Source organism: Spea bombifrons, chromosome 5 (genome assembly GCF_027358695.1).
Source record: "Spea bombifrons isolate aSpeBom1 chromosome 5, aSpeBom1.2.pri, whole genome shotgun sequence".
NCBI lineage: Eukaryota > Metazoa > Chordata > Amphibia > Anura > Pelobatidae > Spea > Spea bombifrons.
The window spans coordinates 41665460-41693078 of record NC_071091.1 but is presented as its reverse complement, the minus strand read 5'-3'; the positions used below and the strand labels follow the sequence as shown (position 1 = coordinate 41693078).

Here is a 27619-nt window from a genome sequence, read left to right as displayed (position 1 = left end):
ATAGACATTATTGTAACTTTTAGAATTGTAGAACAACAATTTGTGTTAACAGAAAAGATGGACATCAGAGGAACAAAGAGGGATAGAGGGATTTATGGCCAAAATAGACAGTCGTTCCTGAAGAGGGACACTTGGGAGGTATAAAACAATGTTGGAGTCGCTGCAATATGAATGACTATATAGATCATCAAATCTTCCGTCACCTGAAGCCAAACGGCTTTGTTAACAGAAACCTGTTTTCTGGCTTTTACGCAGTACTTTTACATGTTAAAATACTTTCTTCTAATCTTATGAGTTCTATTTTATACAGTAACTTATTAACCCCTTCGCGACCTTTGCCGGTTCAGGACCGTCATAACAAGAAGGTCACTAAATGACCTTTGACGGTCCTGAACCGTCAAAAAATTAAATAAGCTTAGAAAGTGATCAAGGATCACTTTCTTCGCTTAAACGGCCTTGCTGCAATGCCTCGATGTCGAGGCATTCAGCAAGGCCGAGATCGGCATCGGGGGCCATGTCTGGCCCCTCCCCGGGGCGTCAACAGCCGCCATACATTGTATGGCGGCGGACGCCCGTTTTAAAAGCGTTTTAAACTTAAATGGTGTCGCTGGAATGCCTCGATCAGGAGGCATCCAGCGACACCAAACACTTACCTTTAGGTGGGCTGTGACCGCTCCGGAGAGCGGTCACAGCCGCCGCTGCCGGTGATCTTCGCCATCAAGCAAGATGGCGGCGGCCCGGGAAATAAAACAATAGAGACGAAAAAGTTCGCTAGAGGGTCTCCAGACCCTCTAGAGAACTGGCTCCACTTGCTGGTTGAATACAGGTACTGCATTCAACCATGCAAGTCAATGGAGCCCAGCTTTCTAATCACTATGTGATTAGTAAAATAGTCAAAAAAAATAAATAAATGGAAAAAAAAATAAAAAAAAATTTGCTAACATTTAAAAATAATTATGCAGTGATGTCACTAGATGAACCATCCAGTACCAGCAAAATGTGTAAAAAAAAAATATAAAAAAAGTATTAAAAAAATAAAATAAAATTAAATAAAGTTTATTATTTTGAGCAAGTGCTAAAATTTCTCAAAAATCTCAACAAAGAGTTAAAATAAAAGCACTTCAAATACCCAAGGGGTGTCTAATATATAAAAAAAATGGCTGATGGGGTAAATTGGAGTGGCCTAGCTCAAAGATAGGGCATAGGTACAGACTGACCAAAATGGAGAAAAAAAGCGCACTTCCAAAATGTGGCATTTAAATCTGAAACAACCCGACAAACCCATGCATGTCGGGTATCACTGCACTCAGGAGATGTTCCTGAACACACATTGGGGGGGTGTTTGACAGTGGCATATACCAGGACCTGTATATCTATAACTAAAGTACAATTTGTGTGAAAAAAAAATAAAAAAAATTACTATTACAAAGTTTGACAAAGTGTAGTTCTATAATTGGTGCATGGAAAGGGTTAAAATAACAGCATTTGGAATACCCTGGGGTGTCTAGTTTTCAAAAATATATGGTTTGAATGGGTTAAATTGAGTTAACCGGCTTCAAAGATATTCCAAAGAGGAGAGGGAGGCACAATGACCAAATGACCACCTGAATTACGCATGCCCCAAAAGTAGCCTTTTACCAGCCAAACAATCTGACAAACCCATGCATGTGGGGTATCGCTGTACTCAGGAGATGTTGCTGAACACATATTGGGGTGTTGTTTGACAGTGACATATACCAGAACCTGTATATCTATAACTAAAGTACAATTTGTGTGGAAAAAAAAATAAAAAAATTTACTATTACAAAGTTTGACAAAGTGTAGTTGTATAATTGGTGCATGGAAAGGGTTAAAATAACAGCATTTGGAATACCCTGGGGTGTCTGGTTTTCAAAAATATATGGTTTGAGGGGCTTAAATTGAGTTAACCGGCTTCAAAGATGTTCCAAAGAGGAGATTGAGGCAGACTGAGCAGATTTGTTAAAAAAGATTTGGAAATCATAAAACGCTGCTTGTACTTATTGCCCTATAACTTACAAAAAACAGCAAAAAAACATAAAAACATTGGGTATTTCTAAACTCAGGACAAGTAGTAGAATCTATTTAGCTAGTTTTTTTACTTGCTTTTTTAGGTGAGTAAAAGATTTTTCAAATAAAAGTCATAAAATGTATTTTTTTTTCAATTTTTCACCATGTTTTTTTTATTTTTTTTTATAGTAAATAAGATGATACGATCAAAATAATGGTATCTGAAGAAAGCCCATCTTGTCCTGAAAAAAACAATATATAACTTATGTGGGTACACTAAATGGGTGAGGAGAAAATTACAGCTGAACACAAGCACCACAAAAGTGTCAAAACAGCCTCGGTCCCACAGGGTACAAAACGAAAAATGAGCCCGGTCCTTAAGGGGTTAAAGGCCTTACCTGCGAGTTGGGTAAAAAAAATTAAAAACTTGCACAAGTGGAATAAAAGTACAGCTAACAAATTCAAACTTGAAAATGCAAACTTACTTCGAACTCACAAATTGCCTTTAGCAAAGGTTGGTGATAGAACTTGTTCATGGGAGGGTAGATACCAGCATTTCAAATACCTTGGAGGTGTCTAGTTTAAAATATATGGTGAGATGGGGTAAACTGAATTGGCCTCCAAAACTCTACTTGGATTTTATTGCCCTATAAAAAAAAAAGCAAAAAACCAAAAGCAAAAAAAAGTCTTAGGTACATAATAACACAGGTTCCAAGGGAAAAGCACTGCTTTCTCCAGTGTATTTACTGAATCAAATACATGTATAGTTTTTTTCATTGGAGTTGGAAAATGATACTTCTGCAATTGAAAAATAAATCTTAAAAAGTACAATGTCTTGTACCTCTCCCAATAAAACTACACCTCTATCTTGAAGGCAAAAGCCTGTCTTACTAGAAATTATTGCTAACACAGCCATTTTGTCTGCTCATCCACTGCCCTGGTTTGTCCTCAGTAGTAACTAAAATTGCACCATATTTTGGTAGGTGGGGTGGACAAAATTTTAGCACTACTAGAGCCTTAATGTTCCGCACTGCTGCTGCATGCAGCTCGTGGTAGTTTCGACTGCCTAACCCATGACTGCCCAAACTGGAATCACTTCTTACAGACATTTCCAAGTTTTTGATATTTGTCCATAACAATGAAAATTAAAAAAAATCTATAATCCTACCAGGGGCGGGCTGGGCAGGGGGGCAATTGCCCCCCAGGCTGCCCGAAATCTAATCTAAACGGCCGCTGGGTGCTGATGCCGCCGGCCGGCGCTACTTTAATACTTTTTTTTTAAATTTTATATGGCAAGCCGGATCGGCTATTAAATGAAAAAAAAAGTATTAAAGCAGCGCTGGCCGGCAGCATCAGCACCCAGCGGCCGTATGCACTCACCTTTCACCCCTCACGCTGCTCCCATCACTATGCGGCCATCAGACTGCTGGAAATCGAATCTAAACGGCCGCTGGGTGCTGATGCTACTGGCCGGCGCTACTTTCATACTTTATTTATTTATTTTTAATATGGCAAGCCGATCCGGCATATTAAATAAAAAAAAAGGATTAAAGTAGCTCCGGCCGGTTTAGATAAGTTTTCCAGCAGTCTGATGGCCGCATAGTGATGGGAGGGGCGTGAGGGGTGAAAGGTGAGTGCGAGGGGGCGGAGCCACTTCACTTGACTTGCCCCCCAGGCCTTAGGCTGCCAGCCCTCCCCTGAATCCTACTTAGAAACAGTATTTCACACAGCCCAATGCCAAATCGTATTGCTAATATTAATGATTTATCATGTTTTGTAAATGTGCAACTGCCCTTGTGCAGTCAAATGTCTAATTTTGTCAGCAGTATTTTAAATGATTTATTGTTTTGTGTTGTCCACAAGCTAGAGGTTTTGCTGGTGGCCAAAATGTGCAATTGTCTCAAACTCTACTCAGGAACAATATTATAATAACTAAAACACACTGTGCGGATGTATAGTCCAATACCTAATGTTGTCGCCAGTATTAATGATTTATTGTTTTGTGTTGTCCACCAACTAGAGGTTTTGCTGGTAGCGTAAATGTGCAACTTAAACCAGACTTCGGAACAGTATTTCAAGAACTTAAACATACTGCAGCATGCACAGTTCAACAATGAACATACTGTACATTACAACTTCTCCAATACACCTCAACCCAGTTAATTTTCTGCACTAGACTATTGACTAGTTGGTCTATCCACGCAGTATGATAGATGAGCCTCTGACTATCACTGACTGTCTCAAAAAATAGATTGTACAAATCCAAATGTGCAAGTCTTTAAAGCACCATCTTTTAAATGAGCTTATCTATTTGACAACAATCTAAAGGCAATCTTTGTTAAAAAAATGTTATGGTTTCTGTAGAACTATGTGGAATTTCCCCTATTTTCCACTTTGAGATTTATGGATGTTGGTCAATATAGAAGTAATGCATTTTGTTTCATACATTAAGTTAGGTTTATTCTTAAGTACAAGGTTTCTGTTCAGAATTACTTGAAAAATGTATCAAACTACATTAAAATACCTGAATGTTTAAAATATAAAATGTATACTCCCTTAACATATAAAAATGCATATATCTACTAATATAATGGGTTGTAACTTTCTTCCTATACAGTATAATATCTTAAGGTTATGTTACTTCCTACAAGTAACAAAATTAAATAAAATTTAATGAATTTGTGAGTACAATTAAAAAAGGGCCAAGAGTCCAGATATCTTCAATAATATATATACTGTTTATTAAAGCGTTCTTATATTACATTAGTAGTAATAATAAACACTCTTACATATTAATTGAATATTCTCTTTTGCCCTACACTAAATAACTGACATTGTGTTATGTATAACAACAATCATCTGTTCATTAGCAGATGAACAACAACACATGACAAATTACACTGTGTCATGATTTATTCTACAAAAATAAAGCCAAAATGGAGAAGCCATATGTGAAAAACTAAGTACACCTTATGATTCATTAGCTTGTAGAACCACCTTTAGCATCAGTAAATTGAAGTTATTGTTTTCTGTATGACTTTATCAATGGAAGAATTTGGCACACTCTTCTTTACATTGTTGCTTCAGTTATTTATATTATATTATTTTATTTATATTTGCAAGCATTTCATTATGCACCGCTTTCTTAAGGTCCCGCCAACGCGTTTCAATCAGGTTGAGGTCTGGACATTGACTGGGCCATTCCAACACCTTGATTCTTTTCTTTTTCAGCCATTCTGTTGTAGATTTGCTGGGTTGCGTGTCCCAAAGTCCCAATTTAAGCCAAACCTTAGCTGTCAGACAGATGGTCTCACATTTGACTCTAGAATATTTGGTATACAGAGAGGTACATGGTTGACTCAATGACTACAAGGTTCCCAGGTCATGTGGCTGCAAAACAAGCCCAAATCATGACCCCTCTACCAAGCTTGGCAGTTGGTATGAGGTTTTTGTTCTAAAATGTTATGTTTGGTTTTTGCCAAACATGGCACTGTGCATTATGGCCAAACATGGCACTGTGCATTATGGCCAAACATTTCCATGTTGGTCTATCCAAAGGACATTGTTCCAGAAGTCTTGTGGTTTGTTCAGACCTTACCTTACATACCTTAGCTTTGCTGCCATGTTCTTTATTGAGAGAAGAAGCTTTCTCCTGGCAACCCTTCTAAACAAACTATTATTGTTCGTATTTTTCTAATTGTACTGCCATGAACTTATTTAACATGCTGAGGCCTGTACAGTCTGAGATGTAACTCGCTTGGTTTTTTTAATTCCTCTGAGCATTGCACAGTCTGACTTTGGGTTGTATTTGCTGGGACGTCCACTTCTGGGAAGATTGGCAACTGTCTTTTGAATAATCTTTCTCACTGTAGAATGATGGACTTTAAATTGTTTGGAGATGACATTATAACCCTTCCCAGATTCATGGGCAACAACAAACTTAGGCTTTTTAATTCCTGTGGAAGCAGCAAGGATGTGCTTTCATAAAAGGCTTCTCTAATTTGGCATTATTTTTGTTGAATAAATCATGACACAATGTAATATGCCTTGTTGTTATTCATCTGAGGTTGTGTTTAACTATTTTCTAGACCTGCTAAGGAACCAATGATTGTTATTATGTCCTGATATCTAAAACCATAGAATTCAGAGGCTATACTTTTCACAAAAGTGTACATATATTTACTTTTGGTTTACTTACCTTTTTGTGCATCATTAATATTTTGTTAGATCACATATGTAGTAAGAGTATTTATTTTTGGCCTTTCTGCTATATATATGAAATTAAAGTGAGTGAAATTAAGTGAGAACACTTCCAGTAGTACATCGTTCTATGGGGCATATTTTTTCCTGAATATACATGCTTTGCATTTGGAAATCTCTTGTGGCAATTAATTCAAGCCTACTGATAATATCAGGGAAGAATAATAGATACTGTCCCTCAGCACAGTGTTGTCTGTCCTTTTTTATTCCACTCACACTCTGCCCCTGATTTGGCTGCTTAGGGACAGACAGGTAACGGAGAAGCAACTGAAAGGGAAAATACATGGGAAAATGTAAATGAAAAGAAGTTATTATAACTGTTATAATGAAGTGCCTTTCATTTAAATATAAGAATGTAACGCTGAAATGAACTTGTGATCCTGAGATGCATTTTTAATGAGTTCCCTTTTTATTTTTGCTGCTTCAGTAGCATATTTTGAAGACCCTTTGACAAAAAGCACATTAAAAAATATATATACCAAATGCCACAACATACAAAATTGGATATTGGTTTATTCCAAAACTGCTGATCAGGAAGAGTGGCTCTTCAACACAAAAATGTTGCAGCCACTTTATGTAAATTAGGTTGAATTTGCATTGTGATGTGCCATTCTGATTTACAAAAAAATTAGATTTTCAGATCAAATTGACCCAGCCAGTGAAGCATTAAGGAGCTGGCAGGTCTAGTCTAAAACCTTCATGTTATATCAAACTTGCAGCCAACGTTGTTGTACAGTGCTAGTGAGAAAACACCTTTCTTTCTGAAACTTTCTCTTGTTAATGTGTTTAACTTTTGTTCTAATATATGTATAAATAAAAATTATATGTACCTAAATTATTACAGAAATTATGTACAAATAAATACATTTTACATATGTGTATATTATACTGTAGATATATAAATATAAGATACAAAAATATGTACAATATATTGCATATATGTAAGTATTGTGTAATTATAGATTTACAAAATCCTTTTTCTTGTTTGTTTTCAGGAGAACGCCCATTTCAGTGTAATCAATGTGGTGCATCTTTTACACAGAAAGGCAATCTGTTACGCCACATCAAGTTACACTCTGGTGAAAAACCTTTTAAGTGTCACTTATGTAACTATGCTTGCAGACGCAGGGATGCACTCACTGGTCATCTCAGGACACATTCTGGTATGTGGCTAATGAACAAGTTGTGATCAATATGTAAACATTGTAGGTATATATGCAACGACTGATGGCCAGGTGGGTTCATTTTTTTCTTAATGTTATTGTTAACAGACATTGAAAACACATTTTAACGTAATATTCAATGGCGTAAAGGAGGCCTCTGTAACAAGGCATGCTGCAGTACATACTTTGCATCATTGTCTCTAAGGCCACACCCTACGTATATATTTTTCAAACATTTCTTCCTGTTGGAGGATATATATCAGCGGAAGGCTAGCTCCTTCTGGCCTGGAGAGCAGGTAAAGCCAAATGGCCCCATGGACCACTTGGCACAAATTGTTATTGACACTTGCAAAAACTTACACATTCATGCTAACACACATACACATTAACGGTGGGGAGATGATGTTAGATGGATATAGATCAATTGAAGCTTGGAGAAGGAAAGCCTGTGCAAACAATCAGCAAAAGGTGTTGCACACAAAGGAAATCATACTTGGTGTAACTGCTGCCCAGTTATGATATCACTACAGCAGTTATATGTAATTAGCTCTCCCCTGTCTAGAATCTTAGTCCATGGTCATAAAAGATGGTCAAGACTGGGGAAACCGGAATCAATGGAAATTCTGGGGTTGTTACAGCTAGGAAACATATAGCAACACTTGGTCTCCAACTTTGCCAAAATAATATTGCACATCAATTTCAACTCTTTTAGTATATAAGTATGTTATACCAGACTATCAAAAGTGGCATTAATGGAGTCACTTTTTCAACAAGAATAATAAATATAGGTAAGTTAGAGACTGGGTGTTGTTTTTTATGAACAGGTAATTACTTTGTGTAGATTGAGTGTGTTTATATTTTGAAGAATATTGATTGCTCCATGGCACAGATGTGTCATTTACATTTGAAAAATGAAAAGGGTCAAAACGTACATTTTTAGCCTTGTTTTGTTGTGCCTATGTTAGACTGCTGTGTTATAGCTCACACAGATTGTGGTCACATGATTAAATAGCTACATTCATGGTTATTTGAACCACATTGTATGGGAAATTCCAATGTCTTATTGTGTTGCACTAGTAACTTCAATGTCGTGATTGTGATGATGTGATTGGAATGCTCTATCATTGAAGGCGTTAACACTTGTGTCTTTGGTCCCCACAGGCTAAGGAACACAAGCATTGAAAGAGTTAAAAAAAATTATATTTTAAAACATTTTGACAGCATTGACCTAGGAGCCCTAGGTGCTTCCAGGTCTGCTGCTGTCATATACGTTCTGCAGCAGATGACCCTTGCTCAGTGATAGTCAGAGAGAGAGAGACATTATTAATAACAAAACAAATATTTCATTATTATTTTTACATTTTTATTAAATAACTGATTAGTATCTGATCACATATTGAAATATAAGGTCACTTATTATTGATGAGATTAATGACCAATCAGTGTCAAGGGCTTAAACTTGTCAATTACAAGTGATCTGATAGTGGTTACAGATTTTTTATTTCACAATATTTATTATATTTTTAACAATTTTTAACCTCATTATGTCATTATCTGATCCATGATTACTTACTTTTTAAGGCACTGATTGTAGGTTCTTTCCGTGCATTTTCCAGTGTCCAAGACCGCAGTCCTGAATCCTGCTGTCTTGCCGAGGTCTTCCTCTGTGCCGAAAAGACAGAGTTAGAACTCTGTGAAAGTCCATTTTAATGTGTACATTAACCTTCTGTGTAGAATCACGTGAACTGCATTAACAAAGGCATCTCTTTAATGTCAAAATAAAATCATAATAGCAATTAAAATGTATGGATAATGTAAGTAGATATGTTTTAATAGAACAACCATATATTCATTTGCAATTACAGTAGGCAAACCTCATAAGTGTGGATACTGTGGTCGCAGTTACAAACAGAGGAGCTCCTTGGAAGAACACAAAGAACGATGCCACAACTATTTACAAAGCATGGGTCTGCAAAATAATCTTTATTCAGGTAAGCTTTTATATAGATCTTATTGACAAGACATGTCCATATTAGTAGCATATCAATAGAAATGTGGTTCTTCCTAACCCCTGTGTTTTCTGAAAAACATTTTCATTAAATGTACATTATAAAACTTGAAAAAAGGCAGGCAGGTCATAGGCGGATATTTGGATGAGAAGCCGCTGTCACCCCATACCATAGTCTGCATGTGATGGGTTGGGTAGGAATGGAATATAATGTGGCAAAGACTGCCCAATCCCTTGGAAGTTTTAGTCTGTTGTAATAAACTGGAGGAGTTGCTTCTCAAATGCGCCCTCCATCAGTTCACGTTGTATAAGCATCAAGATAACCAGGCCTATTTTAAGATAACAAAGAGAAAAATTACAGTTGCTTAATACCTAACCTAAAAAAAGATATATTGAATTATTATCTAAGGATAGTTTGGACCAGCAGTAAAACATCACCTACTACACCAAAGCACCTCTACAATGACATGTAACACATACCATGGCTGCATAAACTGCCCATGTTGATATCTGTAATGAGTAGTTTGCAGGTCCTAACCAATGAACCCCTCATTCCATGCACAAAAGATATCCACTTTGCATATGCTGCCATATTATGAATGCTTTTATTTTGTTAAGTATGCCTAAATTTGGCACATGCACCTGCCCATTAGCAGTAGCATTTATTGAGGGTATAATCTTTCACCAAGATAAAGTGGACTAATAGCCAAATCTCTCAGTACAATAACCCCCTTTTTGTTTAATTTTATGTATGGTTATCATAAGATACAAATACATTCTATTTTTCATTTTTTTAATATATTTAGACAGGGCTTGACAAATTTGTTTTGAATCTAGGAGCCAGCTAAAAAAGTTAGGAGCCAGGATTTTTTTAAACTAACAAAGTTTTATTTTCAATGACAAAAATTAATGATGTCCTAAGGGAATTCCCCCCTCTCCGTTAAATATAGGTCTACTTTCCTCGAACCCCTATCTATTTTTTTTTAATACTTACAATTTCGCTTTTTGTTTTTTTCCCGCTCTCCTACGATGTGACGATCCTCTCCCCGTCACGAGGAACTCTTCTGTGAGCCCGCCTCCTTGAGCGTCAAGTTTTGAAAGAGGCGGGACGAAGAGCCTCAAAGGCACGGCCACCCTAATAAAATTAAAGCGGCCAGCGTGCACACACGGCAGTCTTACCGCCTCACCTTGCGGCCGCACCATGTGAATGTTGGTCTGCCAGCCCACTCGGTGGGCCAGTCTGTGGGCCTGCAGACCAACGTTCACGTGGTGCTACTGCGAGGTGAGATGGTAAGACCGCCGTGTGGGCATACTGGCCGCTTTAATTTTTTTATCCGATTAATCAAAAAAAAATAATCGCCCATGAAATAATCGATTATGAAAATACCGTATTTGCTCGATTATAAGACGAGGTTTTTTTCAGAGCAAATGCTCTGAAAAATACCCCTCATCTTATAATCGGGGTCGTCTTATAATCAGACCTCTTATAGGTCTGACTATGAGGCCACTAAGATCCAGATCCCCCGCAGCTGCAGGGGACCTGGGTCCTCCTGTCCCCCCCCCCCACCCCACTTAACGGTGCTTCTGAGTCCCCGGTGTGCAGCCGGGGCAGTGTGTAGATGTCTACGCAATTCGCGTAGACAACCTATGCTGCAGCCGGAAGAAGGTGTGACTAGCAGCGGTGGTTGTCTGTGTCCATCGCGCAGACCTTCCCCGACTGTCAGAGAGAATTCTCTGATCTCTGACAGCCGGGGGAGGTCTGCTAGCCACACCTCCTTCCGGCTGCAGCGTACACGCTGCCCGGCTGCATGACAGGGGAGTCAGAAGTACCGGTAAGTTTGGGGGGGGAGCAGGGGAGTGTTAAATGGGGGGCATAAGGCATTTCTGGAGGCAGAGTGTTCTATGAAATGCCTTTTAACCCCTTAATGCCACTCTGCCTCCAGAAATGCCTTTTTAATGCTCTATATGCCACTCTGCCTCCTGGAATGCCTTATACCTCCCTATATGCCACTCTGCCCCATAATATGCCTTTTAACCCCCTTAATGCCAGAGTGGCATATAGGGGTATAAGGCATTTCTGGAGGCACAGTGGCACATAGGGGGTCAAAAAGCATATCATGGGGCACAGTGGCATATAGGGTTAAAAGGCATATCATGGGGCACAGTGGCATATAGGGAGTATAAGGCATTTCTGGGGCAGAGTGGCAAGCCAGGGGACAGATGTGCATAACTGGGGGGCAGGTTGAAAAAAAAGGAAATAAAAACAAAATATTTTTCTCAATCATAGCTTTAATTTAAAAAAAATTGTTCACATAGTTTACATGAATTAACATTTACTGGTAAAACTTAAATGGGTCGTCTTATATTCAGGCTTTTTCTTTTTTTTCATAAATTAATATTCAGATTTTTGGGGGGTCGTCTTATAATCGAGCAAATACGGTAATCTTGCTACAGTTAGAATAGCATTCCATCCATCAGTAAACTTTAACCCCTTGATGACAATTGCCGGTCCGGGAAAAACATGTCGTTTATGACAATTGACGTGCCAGGACTTTCGCTTTCTGCACCCAAACGGCGTTGCTGTAATGCCTCGACCTCGAGGCATTCAGCAACGCCACGATCGGCACTAGGGGCCATCTCTGGCCCCTCCCCGGGGCGTCAACATCCGCCATACATTGTATGGCGGCGGACGCCCGTTTTAAAAGCGTTTAGGAGGCGATCAACGATCACCTCCTAAACTTAAATGGTGTCGCTGGAATGCCTCGATCAGGAGTCATCCAGCGACACCAAACACTTACCCCAGGATGGACTGTGACCGCTCCAGAGAGCGGTCACAGCCGCCGGTGCCAGTGATCTTCACCATCAGCAAGATGGCTGCGGCCCGGGAAAAAAAGCAATAAAGATGAAAAAGTTCGCTAGAGGGTCTCCAGACCCTCTAGAGAACTCTGGCTCCACTTGCAGGTTGAATACAGGTACTGCATTCAACCATGCAAGTCAATGGAGCCCAGCTTTTCTTATTTAGTAAAAATAAATTAAAAAATAAAATAAAATTAATAATAATTAGAACAAAATAGTAAAAAAAACAGTAAAATATAAAAATAATTTCCCACTGATGTCAGGGGAACCTTCAAGTTGAAAAAAAATGTTACATTTTTTTTTAAAAAAAGGCAAAAAAAAAATAAAATATATATATAAAAAATATATTTTTGTGAGCAAGTTCTAAAATTAGCATATTAGCTTAAAACAATTCTCGCATGGAAAGAGTTAAAATACTGGCATATTAAATGCCCATGGGGTGTCTACTTTTAAAAAATGTATGATTTGATGGTGTAAATTGAATTGGCCGGGTTCAACAATGTCCCAATTAACACGGGGGGAAGGATGGCCACACATCTAACTTCCAATTAGAAAAATGCACACGTACCAAATGTGGCCTTTTAGTTCCCCCAAAAATTGACAAACCCATGAATGTGGGGTATCACTGTACTCAGGAGATGTTGCTGAACACATATTGGGGTGTCATGTGACAGCGGCATATACCAGGAGCTGTAAATTCATACATAACATAGGTGTGGGGGGGGGGGAATACACACAAAAGAATACTACTGCAAACTTTGAAAAAATTCTGGTGGTAAAATGTGTGCATGCAAAGAGTTAAAATACCAGCATTTAAAATACCCTGGGGTGTCTAGTTTTCAAAAAAATATGGTTTTGTTGTGCACACTGAAATGGCCCGGCTCAAATATGTACCAAATAGGGCATGGGCAGTGGATCCCCAAATGCCAAAGTTCAACATTGAAAAATGTGCATGCCCCAAATGTGGCCCTTTTGCCCCCAAACAGCCAGGCAAAATCATTCATGTGAGGTATCGCTGTACTCAGGAGATGTTGCTGAACACATATTGGGGTGTTTTATGATAGTGACATATACCAGAACCTTTTAATTCATACCTGAAGTAAAATGTGTGTGACAAAACAAATGCAAAAAAATGACTACCACAAAGTTTGACAAAGGCTGATGGTAGAATTAGTGCATGGAAAGGGTTAAAATACTAACCCTTTTTGGAATACCCTGGGCTGTCTAGTTTTCAAAAATATATGACTTGATGGGGTAAATTGCATTGGCCGGCTTCAAATATACCCGAAATGGCACATGGGGGGAAGAATTACCAGATTTGGAAAAAAATGGCTTTGAAATAGCAAAACGCTACCTGTACTTATTGCCCCATAATGTGTAGAAAAAAGCAAAAAAACATAAAAACATTGGGTATTTCTAAACTCAGGACAAATAGTAGAATCTATTTAGCAGGTTTTTTCATTACCTTTTATAGATGAGTAAAAGATTTTTCAACTAAAAGTTAGAAACAGTCATTTTTTTCTAAATTTTTCACCGTATTTTATACTTTTTTTAATAGTAAATAATATGATACAATCAAAACAATGTCATCTAAAGAAAGCCCTTCTTGTCCTGAAAAAAACAATATCTAATCTGTGTGGGTTCAGTAAACGGGAAAGAAGAAAATTACAGCTAAACACGAGCAGCGCAGAAATGTTAAAACGGCCATTGTCACGAAGGGTACAAATTGTAAAATCAGCCTTTGTCACAAAGGGGTTAAAGCTGGTGGCAGAACAGTTGATAATTCTGAACGTACCTTTTAACATTAGGTGTAAAAATGTGATCTTAAAAATCAGGCGAGAACATAGGCTCACTAGAACTTGGGTCCGAGATTAAATTGCTATCTCTGTTATGGGGATGTGGCTATATAATTGAGTTTGCTCATATTGCCAGTGCACTACCACAGGAGACACGGGTTCCTGCACACAGATATTCATAAAGTTAAGATTGGCTTCTGACAGGGCCTGTTTACACTTGCCCTTAGGACCCGAACATCAGTTCGCTAGCATGGCTAATCAAACATTACATTTTACAGTTGTCTTTTTTCAGTTTCACAGCACAATTCTATATTTGCAATAAAATAAAACCAAATACACGGTACACATTGATTAGACAAATTATGTAACTGGTCAAGTTAAACTGAAATAACAGTGATATCTGTAACAATAAATCACAACATATCCATTTTTTTGCCATAACATCAAATGTAAAATATAAAAGGAGCTTAGAAACTGTAGAGATTTTCAGTTTGTAAAATTAGCAAAAAAATGCCTTGATTTACATAGAAACACTATTTCCTGTAAAAACATCAAAATGATGACTACCCTAAATGGAAAACATACAAAATAATATTGTTGGAGCTACACCAACAATATTCAAGATGTACAGAAACCAAAAACAAGTTAATGTGGTGTCCACCACACCAGTTTGCAATATTCATTAAAATTCTAATTGTTTGCAAGAGCATGCAAGTGCCTAAGACTTTTTAAGAATGTTGTGAATGTCAGTGGCACGTGAGTTGAATGAAAACAAAATAACAAAATAATAATACAGTTATTATGCAGTGCCCCCTCACCTTCCATCCAGTTCCCAGTGGGATGGGAGTTTAAAAATGTTAGAAATAAGATTTGGACAGACCACCTCTCCAGTCCCCCAGGTAGGTGGGGATGGGTGCCAGGATATTGGATGTGAAAATCACTGTCCACCAACTTGGCGCTGAAGAGCAACTTGTAGGGGGGGAAGAGATCACCACATTTGCTAAAAATCATAGTATACATGCAGCTTGTATACTGTATATACTCTACAGCACTAGTGGTGCCATATGGTTGGAGGATGTATTGTTTCGTACATTGAACTGAATGGACCACATTTAAGTCTATGAGCCCATTTAAGTCATTATGCCATAGAGACAATGGTGCAGTTAGTGGCCATTTTTTTATCCACTGCCATGAGGCACATAGTGAATTACTTTTACATTGTTTTGTAAAAAATATATTTTCACAACAATATTGGATAGGCCCTGAAAAAGTAAGGAATGTTTTTTCCCCACAGGTTCTGCACCCTTTGAGTGCAAAGGGGTGGATAATAGTATGTTACTGTTACTGAGCTGGCTAGTCCGACCGACTACCTCCGCTGTCTTGTGCTCCCTTAGCCTGGGACACCACTCTTTCCCCGGTTCCCCAGTCACTAGCCGAGACTCAGTGTAGGGTAAAACCAAACGAAGACTGATTTATTTTAGACACACAGAGCTGGATATATCCAGCAAAACACATAATTACATAAAACAAGATATTGGGAAACAAACCGCCCCCTTAATCTGCCTCCCAGAGACAACAGGGGCAGTAACGGGATTAACAATACAATAGGTGTGGGGGGGGGACTGATTTATACAACATTAAACATCAAAGAATGGTGGTCACTCCCTGGTGGCAGATCCTGGCTGTCTGCTGGAGATAATCCCCTCAACCAGTGATGAGATGATACTGCTGGGGGTAGCCACAGAAGTCTCTACAAACCCAGGGCCCATAGTCAATAGGGAGGAGGCTGACAGTCAGGCTTCTCCAGTGGCCCCAGTGATGGAGGCTTCCGTCACAGTTACTCACTCAGGGGCGTAACTAGAAAACACAGGGCCCTGGTGCGAAAAATTTCCTCTGGGCCCCCCAACTTCAACAGCTGGTCTGTGCCGTCATTGCCCCCACATAACTGATCTGTGCCTTTTTTTGCCCCTTGCCCCCCCTCCCAACATACAACATATGTAAACACACATAAATTACACACACTCACTAACTCACTAACACACACACTCCATCTCACCCCACTTACACAATTACACATCCATGCTCATACACACACACGTACACATGGATGCTCACACACACAAGTACACATGGATGCCACGCATCCCTGATACGTTCCTGTCTCCCCGTGCCGGTTCAAAATAATTTAGAAAGGGCTGGGGTGGAGCATTTGGAGAAGAGATTTTCAAAGTCTAGTCCAGGACTGTGATGAAGCTTGCATCATGTGCAGGGAATGGACATTTAAACTCACTGAAGTCTCACAATCAGAGAGACTGTTGAGGGAAGAGAATGTTTCCCTATGCTCTCAGAGAGGCCTACAAGAAGATCCCTGAAACAGCCTGTGCCAACAAAGTAGAAGCCAGATGGGGCTTTTGTGTTGGGGTGTTTGATTTGTGCACACACACACAGTTTGCTGTAAAATTGGTGTTCCTGAGTCTAAGGACCTAAAGTACTGTACTTAACCCTTCCTTACCCTATAGATGTAGGTTATGTCTCCAAAAGGTTGGCCAAGATTACCTTTAGGACATAAAATAGTATAGTAGTAGGTTGGAAAAAGACTTCGGTCCATCAAGTTCAACCTTTCACACATTTTCACCACTTCTAAAGCTGATCCAAAAGAAGGCAAAACACCCTACTTGGGGCAATTACCAATTATGCCACAACAGGGGAAAAAAATCCTTCTTGATTCCATAGTGGTCATAGTGGTCCATCAGATTACTCCCTGGATCAACTGCTAATACTACTGTCCTTTTAACAGTTGTAGCCCTTTATGTTATGCTTAACCAGAAAAGCATCCAGACCGTTCTTAAAAAGTACCTATACGTCATGCGTTTTCACAGTAGGGAACATTACCCTGCTGGTGCACAGGAGATCAGGCAGTCAGGAGACGCTGTTACATTAGAAATGCCATTCCTTTTGGGTAGGCAGTTGCAGTCTGTAGCGCACAATGAGAAACTAAAGGATCCCTAAAGGATCTCTACTCATCTCTATGATAATAATATAAAATAAATACATATTTATATAAAGTATACATTTATATAAAGTATAAAATATATATGAAGCACTCTCAAAGGATGGTCAGCACTCCAGGTCTTCAAGTTAACAACTTTTCTTTATTCAAACAAAGTCAAGCCGACATTTCAGTCATTGCCGACTTTCATCAGGACATGAAATAAAACAAACACATATTTATAGTAAAAAAGCAAGAGAATTCACCAATCTGAAGTGGGTGGGTGTGTGCCGAAATCGGCGTGTCAATGCCATTAGTGCGCATGCGCGTGATAACACCGCGCATACTTGGAAGTGCAGTGTAACATTATTGTGTTCCGGTACTTAAACATGCCTTATATTTATGCATATTTGAATTAGGGACTTTGGTGGATCGAAATTCCACTGGTTTGTCCATTTAAAAATAAAAATAATACCCAATGGTGATTTAAAGTGAGTTGGTATTGCATGATGCATTTGCAGGCACGTTTTAGTGCTGCATCTGCAGACATTCATGGTTTTTAGTGTCATTTATTTATGTATTTTAATAATAAAAGTATATAATGTTTATGTTAGGGGTTAATACTTGGGAACATACTTGTACTGTCACTTGAAATTTTGCACTAGTTTTAATTTTGCACATTTGCCATTTGCATTATTTGCAGTTTGCACATTTCACTTTAATTGCGCATTATCAGCACTCTTTGATAATATGTCTAGCAAATAGACTTATATTTACTACACTGCACATTGTAAATATGTATAATATCTAAAGTTAGTCCCCGATCATGTTTGCACATTATAGCACTTTAAATTTAATACAATGAGCTCTTAGGAGCCTTAGAACGTATTTCACATTTCTGATCACCTTAAAACATTACCGATTGTGCACAACCTTAATAAACCATATTACTATAGTAACCGAAACACAATAATGTTACACTGCACTTCCGGGTATGCACGGTGTTATCACGCGCATGCGCACTAACAGCATTGACACGCCGATTTCGGCACACACCCACCCACTTCAGATTGGTGAGTTCTCTTGCTATTTTATTATAAATATGTGTTTATTTTATTTCAAATGTATGTCCTGATGAAAGTCGGCAATGACTGAAACGTTGATTTGACTTTGTTTGAATAAAGAAAAGTTGTTAACTTGAAGACCTGGAGTGCTGACCATCCTTTGAGAGTGTTTTGTATGGAAACTGCTGGTTACTAGCACCAGGCTTGGAACATTTGGAATGGTGTGCAATGGACTTTGTGAGTATATATATATATATATATATATATATATTATGTTTGTGTATATATAAACAGGGGTGTAACTAGAAACCACATGGCCCCAGTGTGGAAATTGTCCCGTGGTCCACCAAATTCACTTAGCAACATGTCTAACAGTGCCATCTTTGTCCCCAAACACCTGATGGAGTGGTATGTCTCTCTTCCTACGTGCTGTGAGCAGACTGATTCAGCAAGTTAATGGTTTCCATGGAGATACAATTTAAAGGATATGTTGTATTTTCTTCTCATAATTTACAGTTGTCTCTTTTAAACTTTATTTACCTACTTAGTCCCCCAGTCTCCTGCAGAGAAGAACCATCAAGGGTAGACTGTATTACCATAGCTAATGTTGTGTCAAAATATATATTATATTTGTATAGACTATATGGACAAAATTATTGCGACACCTGACCATTACACCAACAGGAGCTTTTAGGACATTGCATTCATAGACATTAATATCTAGTAGGTGCCCCTATAACAGCTTTCACTGTTCTCCATAACGTTTTGGAGTGTTTCTGTGTGAATTTTGTCCATTCATCCAGCACAGCATTTGTGAGGTAAGGCACCTTGCTTTGTGCAGAGTGGCACAGTCATGCTGGAATAGAAAAGGGCCTTCACTAAACTCTTCCCACAAAGTTGGAAGCATAGCTTTGTCAAAAATATCTACACATGCCCGAAGCATTAAGAGTTCCCTTCACAGGAAGTATGAGGCCTAGCCCAACACCTGAAATATAGCCCCATACCATGATCCCTCCTCCACCAAACTTTACAGTTGACACAATGCTGTCAGGCAATTACGTTCTCATGGCATCTGCCAAACCCAGACCCGGGCATCAGAACATGTTTACTTTGTTCCAGAGTCCAGTGGCAGCATGCTTTACACCACTTAACCTTGGCATTGTATTGCAGCTGCTCGGCCATGGAAATCCATTCCATGAAGCTGTTCAGCTATGGAATATGTATCTACATAGCCAGACACCAGCTTCTGGCAACATTCCTGAGGAATCTTAGCCCATTCCTCATGAGCAATGGCCTCTAGTTCATTCATATTTTGGGGTTTGCATGCTGAAACAGTCTTCTTCAAATCTCACCAGAGATTTCAATGGGGTTCAAGTCTTCCAGAACTTCTACCGTAACAAAGCTTTGGTGGAATTTGAGATATGCTTGGGATCATTGTCCTGTTGGAAGGTCCAATAATGCCAAAGCTTCAACTTCCTCACAGACGGCATGACGTTTTCTCCTAGGATTTCCTAATCTAATACTACTTCCTAATACAATTAATCCATCTTGCCTTCTACACGCTGCAGGTTTACAGTGCCAGAGAATGCAAAGTAACCCCAGAGCATTACTGAGCAACCACCATGCTTAACCGTAGAAAGAGTACGCTTCATTCTTCTTCCTCAAGCTGATCCATTGGGCCAAAAAGTTTCAATTTTGTTTCATCGCTCCACAGAGCAAAGTCCCAAAACTTATTTGGCTAACTTATGATTTTAAGCATATTGGAGCTGACTTTTGTGTCAATAGTGTGAGTTCTTGCATGGAACCCTTCTGCCTTACTATGCTTACTAAAACCTCAGTGCCTGTTGCCACCAAGTCTTGCTGCAGGTCTTCTGCAATCACTTTTTTCTCAACCTGCCCTCAGAAAAAAAGGTTGCAGCAATTGATAGCTACCTTTTTCTGCCCTGTCCAATGTTCCTTTTGTGCGAACTATGCTTCCAACAGTGTCTCTAGGAACATTCAGTACCTTCACTATTTTTAGGTATCCTATTCCTTGTTTGTGAAAGGTGATGATCTCTTCTCTTAAGTTTTTTTCTATTGACTTAGCCATATTTCTAACATGCAGTCCAACATGACACTGAAGAACCCCCTAGGTAGTTATGGCGTTTCATGTATCCCAGCTCAAGCACACCTGGTGCAACTGATGAAGCCATTGATTAGTTGCATAAAGTGTGCTTGAGGCAACATCTGTTTTGCATATTTGTACTGCTGTGAGGGATTCTATTCAGGGGGTGGAATAATTTAATAAGTTGTATTTTCAGGTGAATCTGGGGAAACAACTTGAAGCATTCGTTGTGTAGAGCTATTTTAATTGCTTTTTTTGATTTGTTCATTGCAAATAGCCGAGAGTCTGTAAATATTGACAATAAACTTGATTTGCAATAGGTTTTTTAAATAATTTTGATTGCAACTTTATATTTCTTTCAAATATTTTTACTTTCATATGCACTCATTATTCAGGGGGCTCCCAGGGACACATGAGTATGCCTTTAAATACAACACAACAGACACATTTTTAAAATACTAACAAAGCAAATGTATAATGCTTGCATTATTTTTTTATAACAAATGCATTAGTCTATACTAGTCATACTGACAGATGTCAGCATTCTGATATTTTTGCTTTGCTTTTAGTAGTAAAAGAAGAAATCAGTCAGACTGAAATGGCAGAAGACTTGTCCAAGCTTGGTTCTGAGAGATCTTTTGTGCTGGACAGACTTGCAAGTAACGTAGCCAAACGTAAGAGCTGTATGCCTCAGAAATTTGTTGGTAAGACTTTGCAGCCTCTTAATGTGTAAAGCAGGGTGCATTTTTGACTCTCATTGAGGTCTGTTCACTAATGAGTGAGTTTTCAGGAAGGCTGAATACTTCAACTCCCTGATATCATTATTTCTTTGAAGGGCAAATGCCACTGATTGTCTTGTGCAAGAGCATCATGGCTGTATATGTGTGCTCCATGGCTAATCAGTAATTAAATAAATCTACCATATAGCCTTTAGTCAAATTAAAACAATATTAACTAGTCCATCCAGGTTCAAATGTGTTAGGGTGAATCATTCTATACCATTTAAGTCCAAAACAGTAAAAGTAATGGATCGACTGTCAAAGCACACACACATGTACAATGCCCTTACATAAACATGCACATTTACACTTGCCTTTACACATAACCAGGAGGCTTGCATTCAGACACTGATATGTCCTTAGACATACTTGACCTAACATACAAATACTTTCTTTCTCTCCCCTTTCTCATAATTTCTCCCCTGTCTCTTATCTCACCCCTTTCTCATAATTTCTCCTTTATCTCGCACAAAAACAAACTTGGGAGTAGCTCCAGACCTGAAGTATTGTGATCTCTCTCCCAATGGGTGCTGAAGCGTATGGGATCCAGTGCAGAAATCCACTAGGTACAAAGGATCAGATGTTGCCAGCTGACACCAAGGAATAGAGAGGAAGCATCCATTGTAAAATATATCAAAATTTAATCAAGTCCATAGACCATAAAATCAAAACAAGAGGTACATAGGCAGGCACAGGTTAGACACTTTATCTCCTTATCTCACCCCTTTCTCATAATTACTCCCGTCTCTTTATCTCTCTTAAATCTAACACCGTGCACCCCTACTCCTAATGCGCATCCCTGACACGCCTCCTGCATTCTTCAGCCGAATGGCGATGTGACCCGGTGACGTGACATCGCCCTTCTTACCTCCCTCTCCCAATCTCTTACCTTTCTCCCTCTGATTTTCTGGCTTTTAATTCCTGTTGTGGGAGCACTAGACCTGCTCCAGCTTCAGTGTTTCTCCGCTGTGCGCACAGCTTCAATATCGAGTACCAGGGTATGACACCGTATGCCTGAGCTCAGCATCAATTGCCACGGATCACTAGGGAGAAGTGAAACAAACCTTGCACTCCCTTTATTTTATGTGGGTTAGAGGGGGATCTATGATCTCCCCAACTGGCCCTGTTCTTCCAGCAGCGGGCAGTCCAGTCCCCCTCAGGAGAGAGCAGACAAGGTAGCGGATACAACTGCTTTATTGCCCAGCAATTCAAAGAGAATTGGATTATCCCTTCAGCCCCATTAAGGCTGTTCACAGATATTAACTGAATAAATGCAGAATATAATCCATTAACTCTTAAGGACCAAGGATGTTTATGTGTTTTTTCAGTAAAAGACAAAAGCAGTCTAAACCCTTTTGCCATTCTTCAGCTGTGAGTTCCATCTCACTCATTTATCGTAACAATACAAATTAGAGATTGGGACAGGGGAGCAATTGCCCCCAGGGCAGCCTGAAAATTCTTAAAAAACGAGGCAGGGACCCAGCAGACACAATGTTTCATGATCCTGAGGTGAAAGACCAGCTGTTCGTAAAAAAAAAAAAACGCAAGCAGCTACAAAGAAGCTTTCAGGAAGTTAGAGGAGTTTGGAGATGGAGGCGATAAGGGAGTTAGGCAGGGAGGGAGTATGTATATTATAGTGAATGTGCATGTTAGCATGAGTGTGTTTTGTGTAATGTGTATGTGTTAGCTGCCATCCTCAAGTGTAAAAGTACCATTGTCATGGTAGGGATTAAACATATATATATTTAAACAAATATATATTTTAGCTATGTGAGCACTATTATTTTTGCTGTTTATTTAGGCTACCAAAGAATAGGATCTCATTTGTCCCTTCTTGCTGCCACCTCACCTCCTCAACTGATTTTACAATATAATTTTGGTACACACTATTGCACCAGTGTCATTTCATAATTTCTCAACTCCTTACCCATTTTAGTACTACCTCTACTGATTTGAGCAAAACCCCTTATATCTAACTCTACACTGACAGTGGATGGCCTATAATTAAGGCTACAAAAAGCCTCCATCCTTGTCACCAAATGTATCAGCCTATTTGATTTCAGTAAAATGGTAAGTAATGTTAAGATTTTTTTTAACACAAATGTATGATAGTATGAAATCATTTTTTATATTTTGTTTATGCCTTTTCCATTATTGCTTTTTAAGGCACGTTTTACTTACAGAATTTACTTTTTATAAGGTTTCTCTTGTATTGTTTTTGTTTTTACATTAAATATAATTTGTGTTTTTATTACAGGTGAAAAACAGTTGACAGATGCCCCATTTGAGGCTAATGCCAGCTATGACAAAGAAAATGAGATGATGCAGACCCATGTCATGGACCAAGCAATCAATAATGCTATCACCTATCTTGGAGCAGAGGCACTTCGTCCATTAGTGCAGACTCCATCTAGTGGCTCAGATGTGGTGCCTGCAATTAGCGCAATGTTTACACTGCATAAACCCCATTCAGATATTTCCTCTCATCCTAATCAGGCTGCTCATGAAAATGCAGTGGAAAACTTGCTCCTGCTTTCCCAGGTTAAATCTATGTCTTCTGAAAGAGAAGTTTCCCCAAACAATAGCTGCCAAGACTCAACAGACACAGAAAGCAACAATGAAGATCGAGGAGGACTTATCTACTTGACCAATCACATGAACCCTCATCCCAGAAATGGCTTTTCCCTTAAAGACCACAGATCATATGATACACTTAGAGCTGGAAGTGTCAATTCCCAGGAAGCTTTCAAAGTGATCAGTGGCAATGGCGAGACTGTGAAGGTTCACAAGTGTGAGCATTGCCGAGTTTTGTTTTTGGACCATGTGATGTACACCATCCACATGGGCTGCCATGGCTTTCGTGATCCATTTGAGTGCAACATGTGTGGCTACCAGAGCCAAGATCGATATGAGTTTTCTTCACATATTACACGTGGGGAACACCGTTTCAGTATGGGTTAAACAATATTTGACCACAACACAAAATTATGCTGATCCAATGCCGAACCTACTACATGTCAACAAAAGAAGCACAAAAACCTAACCTGTTATTTTACTTTTTCAATCCACTTTATAATTTAAAAAAATACTGGCTACAATAACTAAAATTACTTACCTGGGAGGCACAAATTTTTATTAATTTTTTATTGATGGTGCCCAGTTTTAGTGCATCACAGTATTTTGGAAAACTTTTGGAGATCCTTTGTACTGGCCTTTTGTGAACATTGTATCATTATTCATAGCATCTTCATATTCTATAGCATCTTGGTACGACTTAACAATATTAATTTTCATGATTCATATTTATGCTTAAAACTGACAGTGGTACAGCATACTTTGCATTATATGTCAATGTTTAGCTTTATTTTTGTATATTTACATGCATTCATAGCAGGACTGTAATTTCTATAGGGCAAAAAGAGAAGCTGCTCTGAGCAGCTCAAGGTAAGGGGCACTCTTGACCATTCTGGTGGCAATGCCACCTTCTTGTGCTCCCCCGGGTTTGGGAAGTGGATGAGGTATCAGCATAGGACACTAACTCTTACCTTTCCCCGATGCCTAGTTAGGGTTCTCACTCGCAGTTGTTTTCTTGAGTTTCTAGTCTGGTTTACTAAATTATCAAGTGTAATATACACTAAATGGACAAAAGTATTGGGGAATCTGACCATAACACCAACAGGGACTTTTATGATGTTGCATTCTAAATACATAGACATTTGTTTGTAGTTGTTCTTATATATTCTGCAACTATAACAGCTTTCACTCTTCTGGGAAGGCTTCTAAAAAGATTTTTGGAGTGTTTCTGTGAGAAGTTCAGCTCATTCATCCAGTAGAGCATTTGTGAGGTCGGGAACTGATGTTGGACGAGAAGGCCTGGCTTGCAGTCTTCATTCAAGATTGGAGTTCAGTGGGGTTGAGGTCAGGGCTCAGTGCGGGCCAGTCAAGTTCTTCCACACCAAACTAATCCAACCATGTTTTTATGGACTGTTTTGTGGGCTGGGGCACATCCATGTTGGAATAGAGAAGGGCCTTCCCTAAACTGTTCCCTCAAAGTTGGAAGCATAACATTGTCCCAAATTTCTTAGTATGCCGAAGCATTAAGGTTTACCTTCATTGGAAGTGAGGGGCCTAGCCAACCCGTGAAACACAGCCCCATACAATTAACCCTCCTTCACCAAATTTTACAGTTGACACACAGTCAGACAGGTAACGTTCACCTGTTGTCCTCCAAACCCAGACCCACCAATCAGACTACCAGAGAAATATGATTCATCACTCCACATAAAACATTCCCACTGCTCAAGTGGCCGTGTTCTTTATACCACTTGATGTGAGGCTTGTATGCAGCCACTGATCCCATGAAATTCTCGCAGTTTTTGTGCTGATATTAATGCCAGTGGAAGTCTGAAACTTCAGCTATGGAATCAGCAGAGCGTTGGTGACTTTTACACACCATGCGCCTCAGCGCTCGGTGACTACGCTCTGTGACTGTATGAGTTGCTAAATTTCTTAGTACTTTCCAATAATACCACTTACAGTTGACTATGGAATGTCAAGCAGGGATACATTTTCATGAACTGACTTATTGCAATGGTGGCATCCTGTCACAGTACCACTCTTGAATTCACTGAGCTTTTCAGAACAACTCATTTTTTTCACAAATGTTTGTAAATGCAGACTGCATGGCTAGGTGCTTGATTTTATACATCAGTGGCAATGGGTCTGATTGAAACACCTGAATTAAATTAAGAGGTGTGTCCTAATACTTTTGTCCATATAGTGTACATCTACCGTATTGGCTCGGATATAGGCCGCCCCCGTATATAGGCCGCACCCTAAAAGTTTGGTGCTTTTTTAAAGAAAAAGTTTTTTTCTTTAAAATGCACCAAAAAAAAAAAAACATTCTGCCACTCTGTCTCTCCCCCCCGAGATCCGCTACCACTGTCCCCCCCCGAGATATACTGCCACTGTCCTCCCTCCCCGAGATATACTGCCACTGTCCTCCCTCCCCGAGATATACTGCCACTGTCCTCCTCCCCCCGAGATATGCTGCCACTGTCCCCCCCGAGATATGCTGCCACTGTCCTCCCTCCCCGAGATATACTGCCACTGTCCTCCCTCCCCGAGATATACTGCCACTGTCCTCCCTCCCCGAGATATACTGCCACTGTCCTCCCTCCCCGAGATATACTGCCACTGTCCTCCCTCCCCGAGATATACTGCCACTGTCCTCCTCCCCCCGAGATATGCTGCCACTGTCCCCCCCGAGATATGCTGCCACTGTCCCCCCCCGAGATATGCTGCCACTGTCCCCCCCCCCGAGATATGCTGCCACTGTCCTCCTCCTCCTCCACCCCCCCCGACTTACCGGAGCAGACTCCCGGGTGTCTTGCGGGGCCGGCGGGGGGCATCTACGCAATACGCGTATACAACCGGAAGTTGTATACGCGTATTGCGTAGATGTCCCCCGCCGGCGCCCCGCAAGACACCCGGGAGTCTGCTCCGGTAAGTCGGGGGGGGGGAGGAGGAGGAGGACAGTGGCTGTTTACCCGCATCGCTGCAGCCGGTGATCGTCCAGACGATGCGCTTAGACAACCTCCCGTGCCGGCACCCCCCCCGTGGGAAGTGCTGGCACGGGAGGCTGTCTGAGGACATCCGAGAGTAGGATACAGGTCCCCTGCACCGTTGCGGGGGATCTGTATCCTAACCCCGCTGCATGCCCGGCGCCCGGGACTGCATGTCCCGGGCGTCGGGCACTAGACCCCGAATATAGGCCGCACCCCCACTTTAAAGTCTTAAAGTGGGGGAAAAAAGTGCGGCCTATATTCGAGCCAATACGGTAATTAGAGTTAAAACCATAGAAGGTGAAATAACAGACAAAGTGAAGACATCACAAACCTGGATTTGTGTAGAATGGGTATTAGTCCGTGGTGAGGTTTGCCCAGATACCAGAATGCATCGATCATTGTAGAGTAGAGCTTCTGTCTGATCACTCTTGTCAAGGCATGATGTAAATAACACCTCATAGGAGACACTTTGGTAAATGGATCAAAAAATATGTACCGTTTTGGCTCGATTATAGGCCACATCTGATTATAGGATGCACCCTTAAAGTTTGGTGCTGTTTTAAAGAAAAATGTATTTGGTAGTCCTCCAGGGCCACAAACAGGACAAAAACTAAGGATATGCCAACGTGAACAGAGGCATCCCAGTTAAAAAACAAAACGTAACTACTTCACTCTCTAGTGAGTTTTGCACCCCTGCTGTAGAGTTTGCAGCTATATTCCTCTGTTACTCAGAACATTTAAACAGGTCGAGCTATTTGTAAAACTTTAGTTGTGAAAAATAAGCTACCCTTAACAGACCTTTAAGAAATATGCATAAATAAAAAGTGACATTTCGATGGGTGTCGAGATGCATGAAAATGTCTGACCCATCATGCCACTAAGTCTTACGTTGTATTTTTTTAAAAAATGTTTGAGTCTGTCAGAATACAACCACCTAAATAAAAGGTAACTATTGGTATGTATTTATTAATGAGTATAGATTAAGATCTAGAATCTGCTCATATA

At 39.8% G+C, this 27619-nt stretch overlaps 1 protein-coding gene across 10 annotated transcripts in view; it reads left to right on the top strand.

The window, feature by feature from the left end:
* IKZF1 (IKAROS family zinc finger 1) overlaps positions 1–25333 on the top strand; it is a 77363-nt gene extending 52030 nt beyond the window's left edge. For 5 of the 10 annotated variants that reach the window (XM_053467773.1, XM_053467771.1, XM_053467767.1 and 2 more), the window contains 4 exons: positions 7284–7451; positions 9317–9442; positions 20838–20972; positions 23305–25333. In XM_053467773.1, coding sequence (XP_053323748.1) covers positions 7284–7451; positions 9317–9442; positions 20838–20972; positions 23305–24008 — 1133 coding nt within the window. In that variant the 3' untranslated portion in view covers positions 24009–25333. The remainder of the gene's footprint in view (positions 1–7283; positions 7452–9316; positions 9443–20837; positions 20973–23304) is intronic. The other 5 variants (XM_053467774.1, XM_053467768.1, XM_053467766.1 and 2 more) reach the window with 2 other exon arrangements.
* The last annotated feature ends 2286 nt before the right edge of the window (positions 25334–27619 follow it).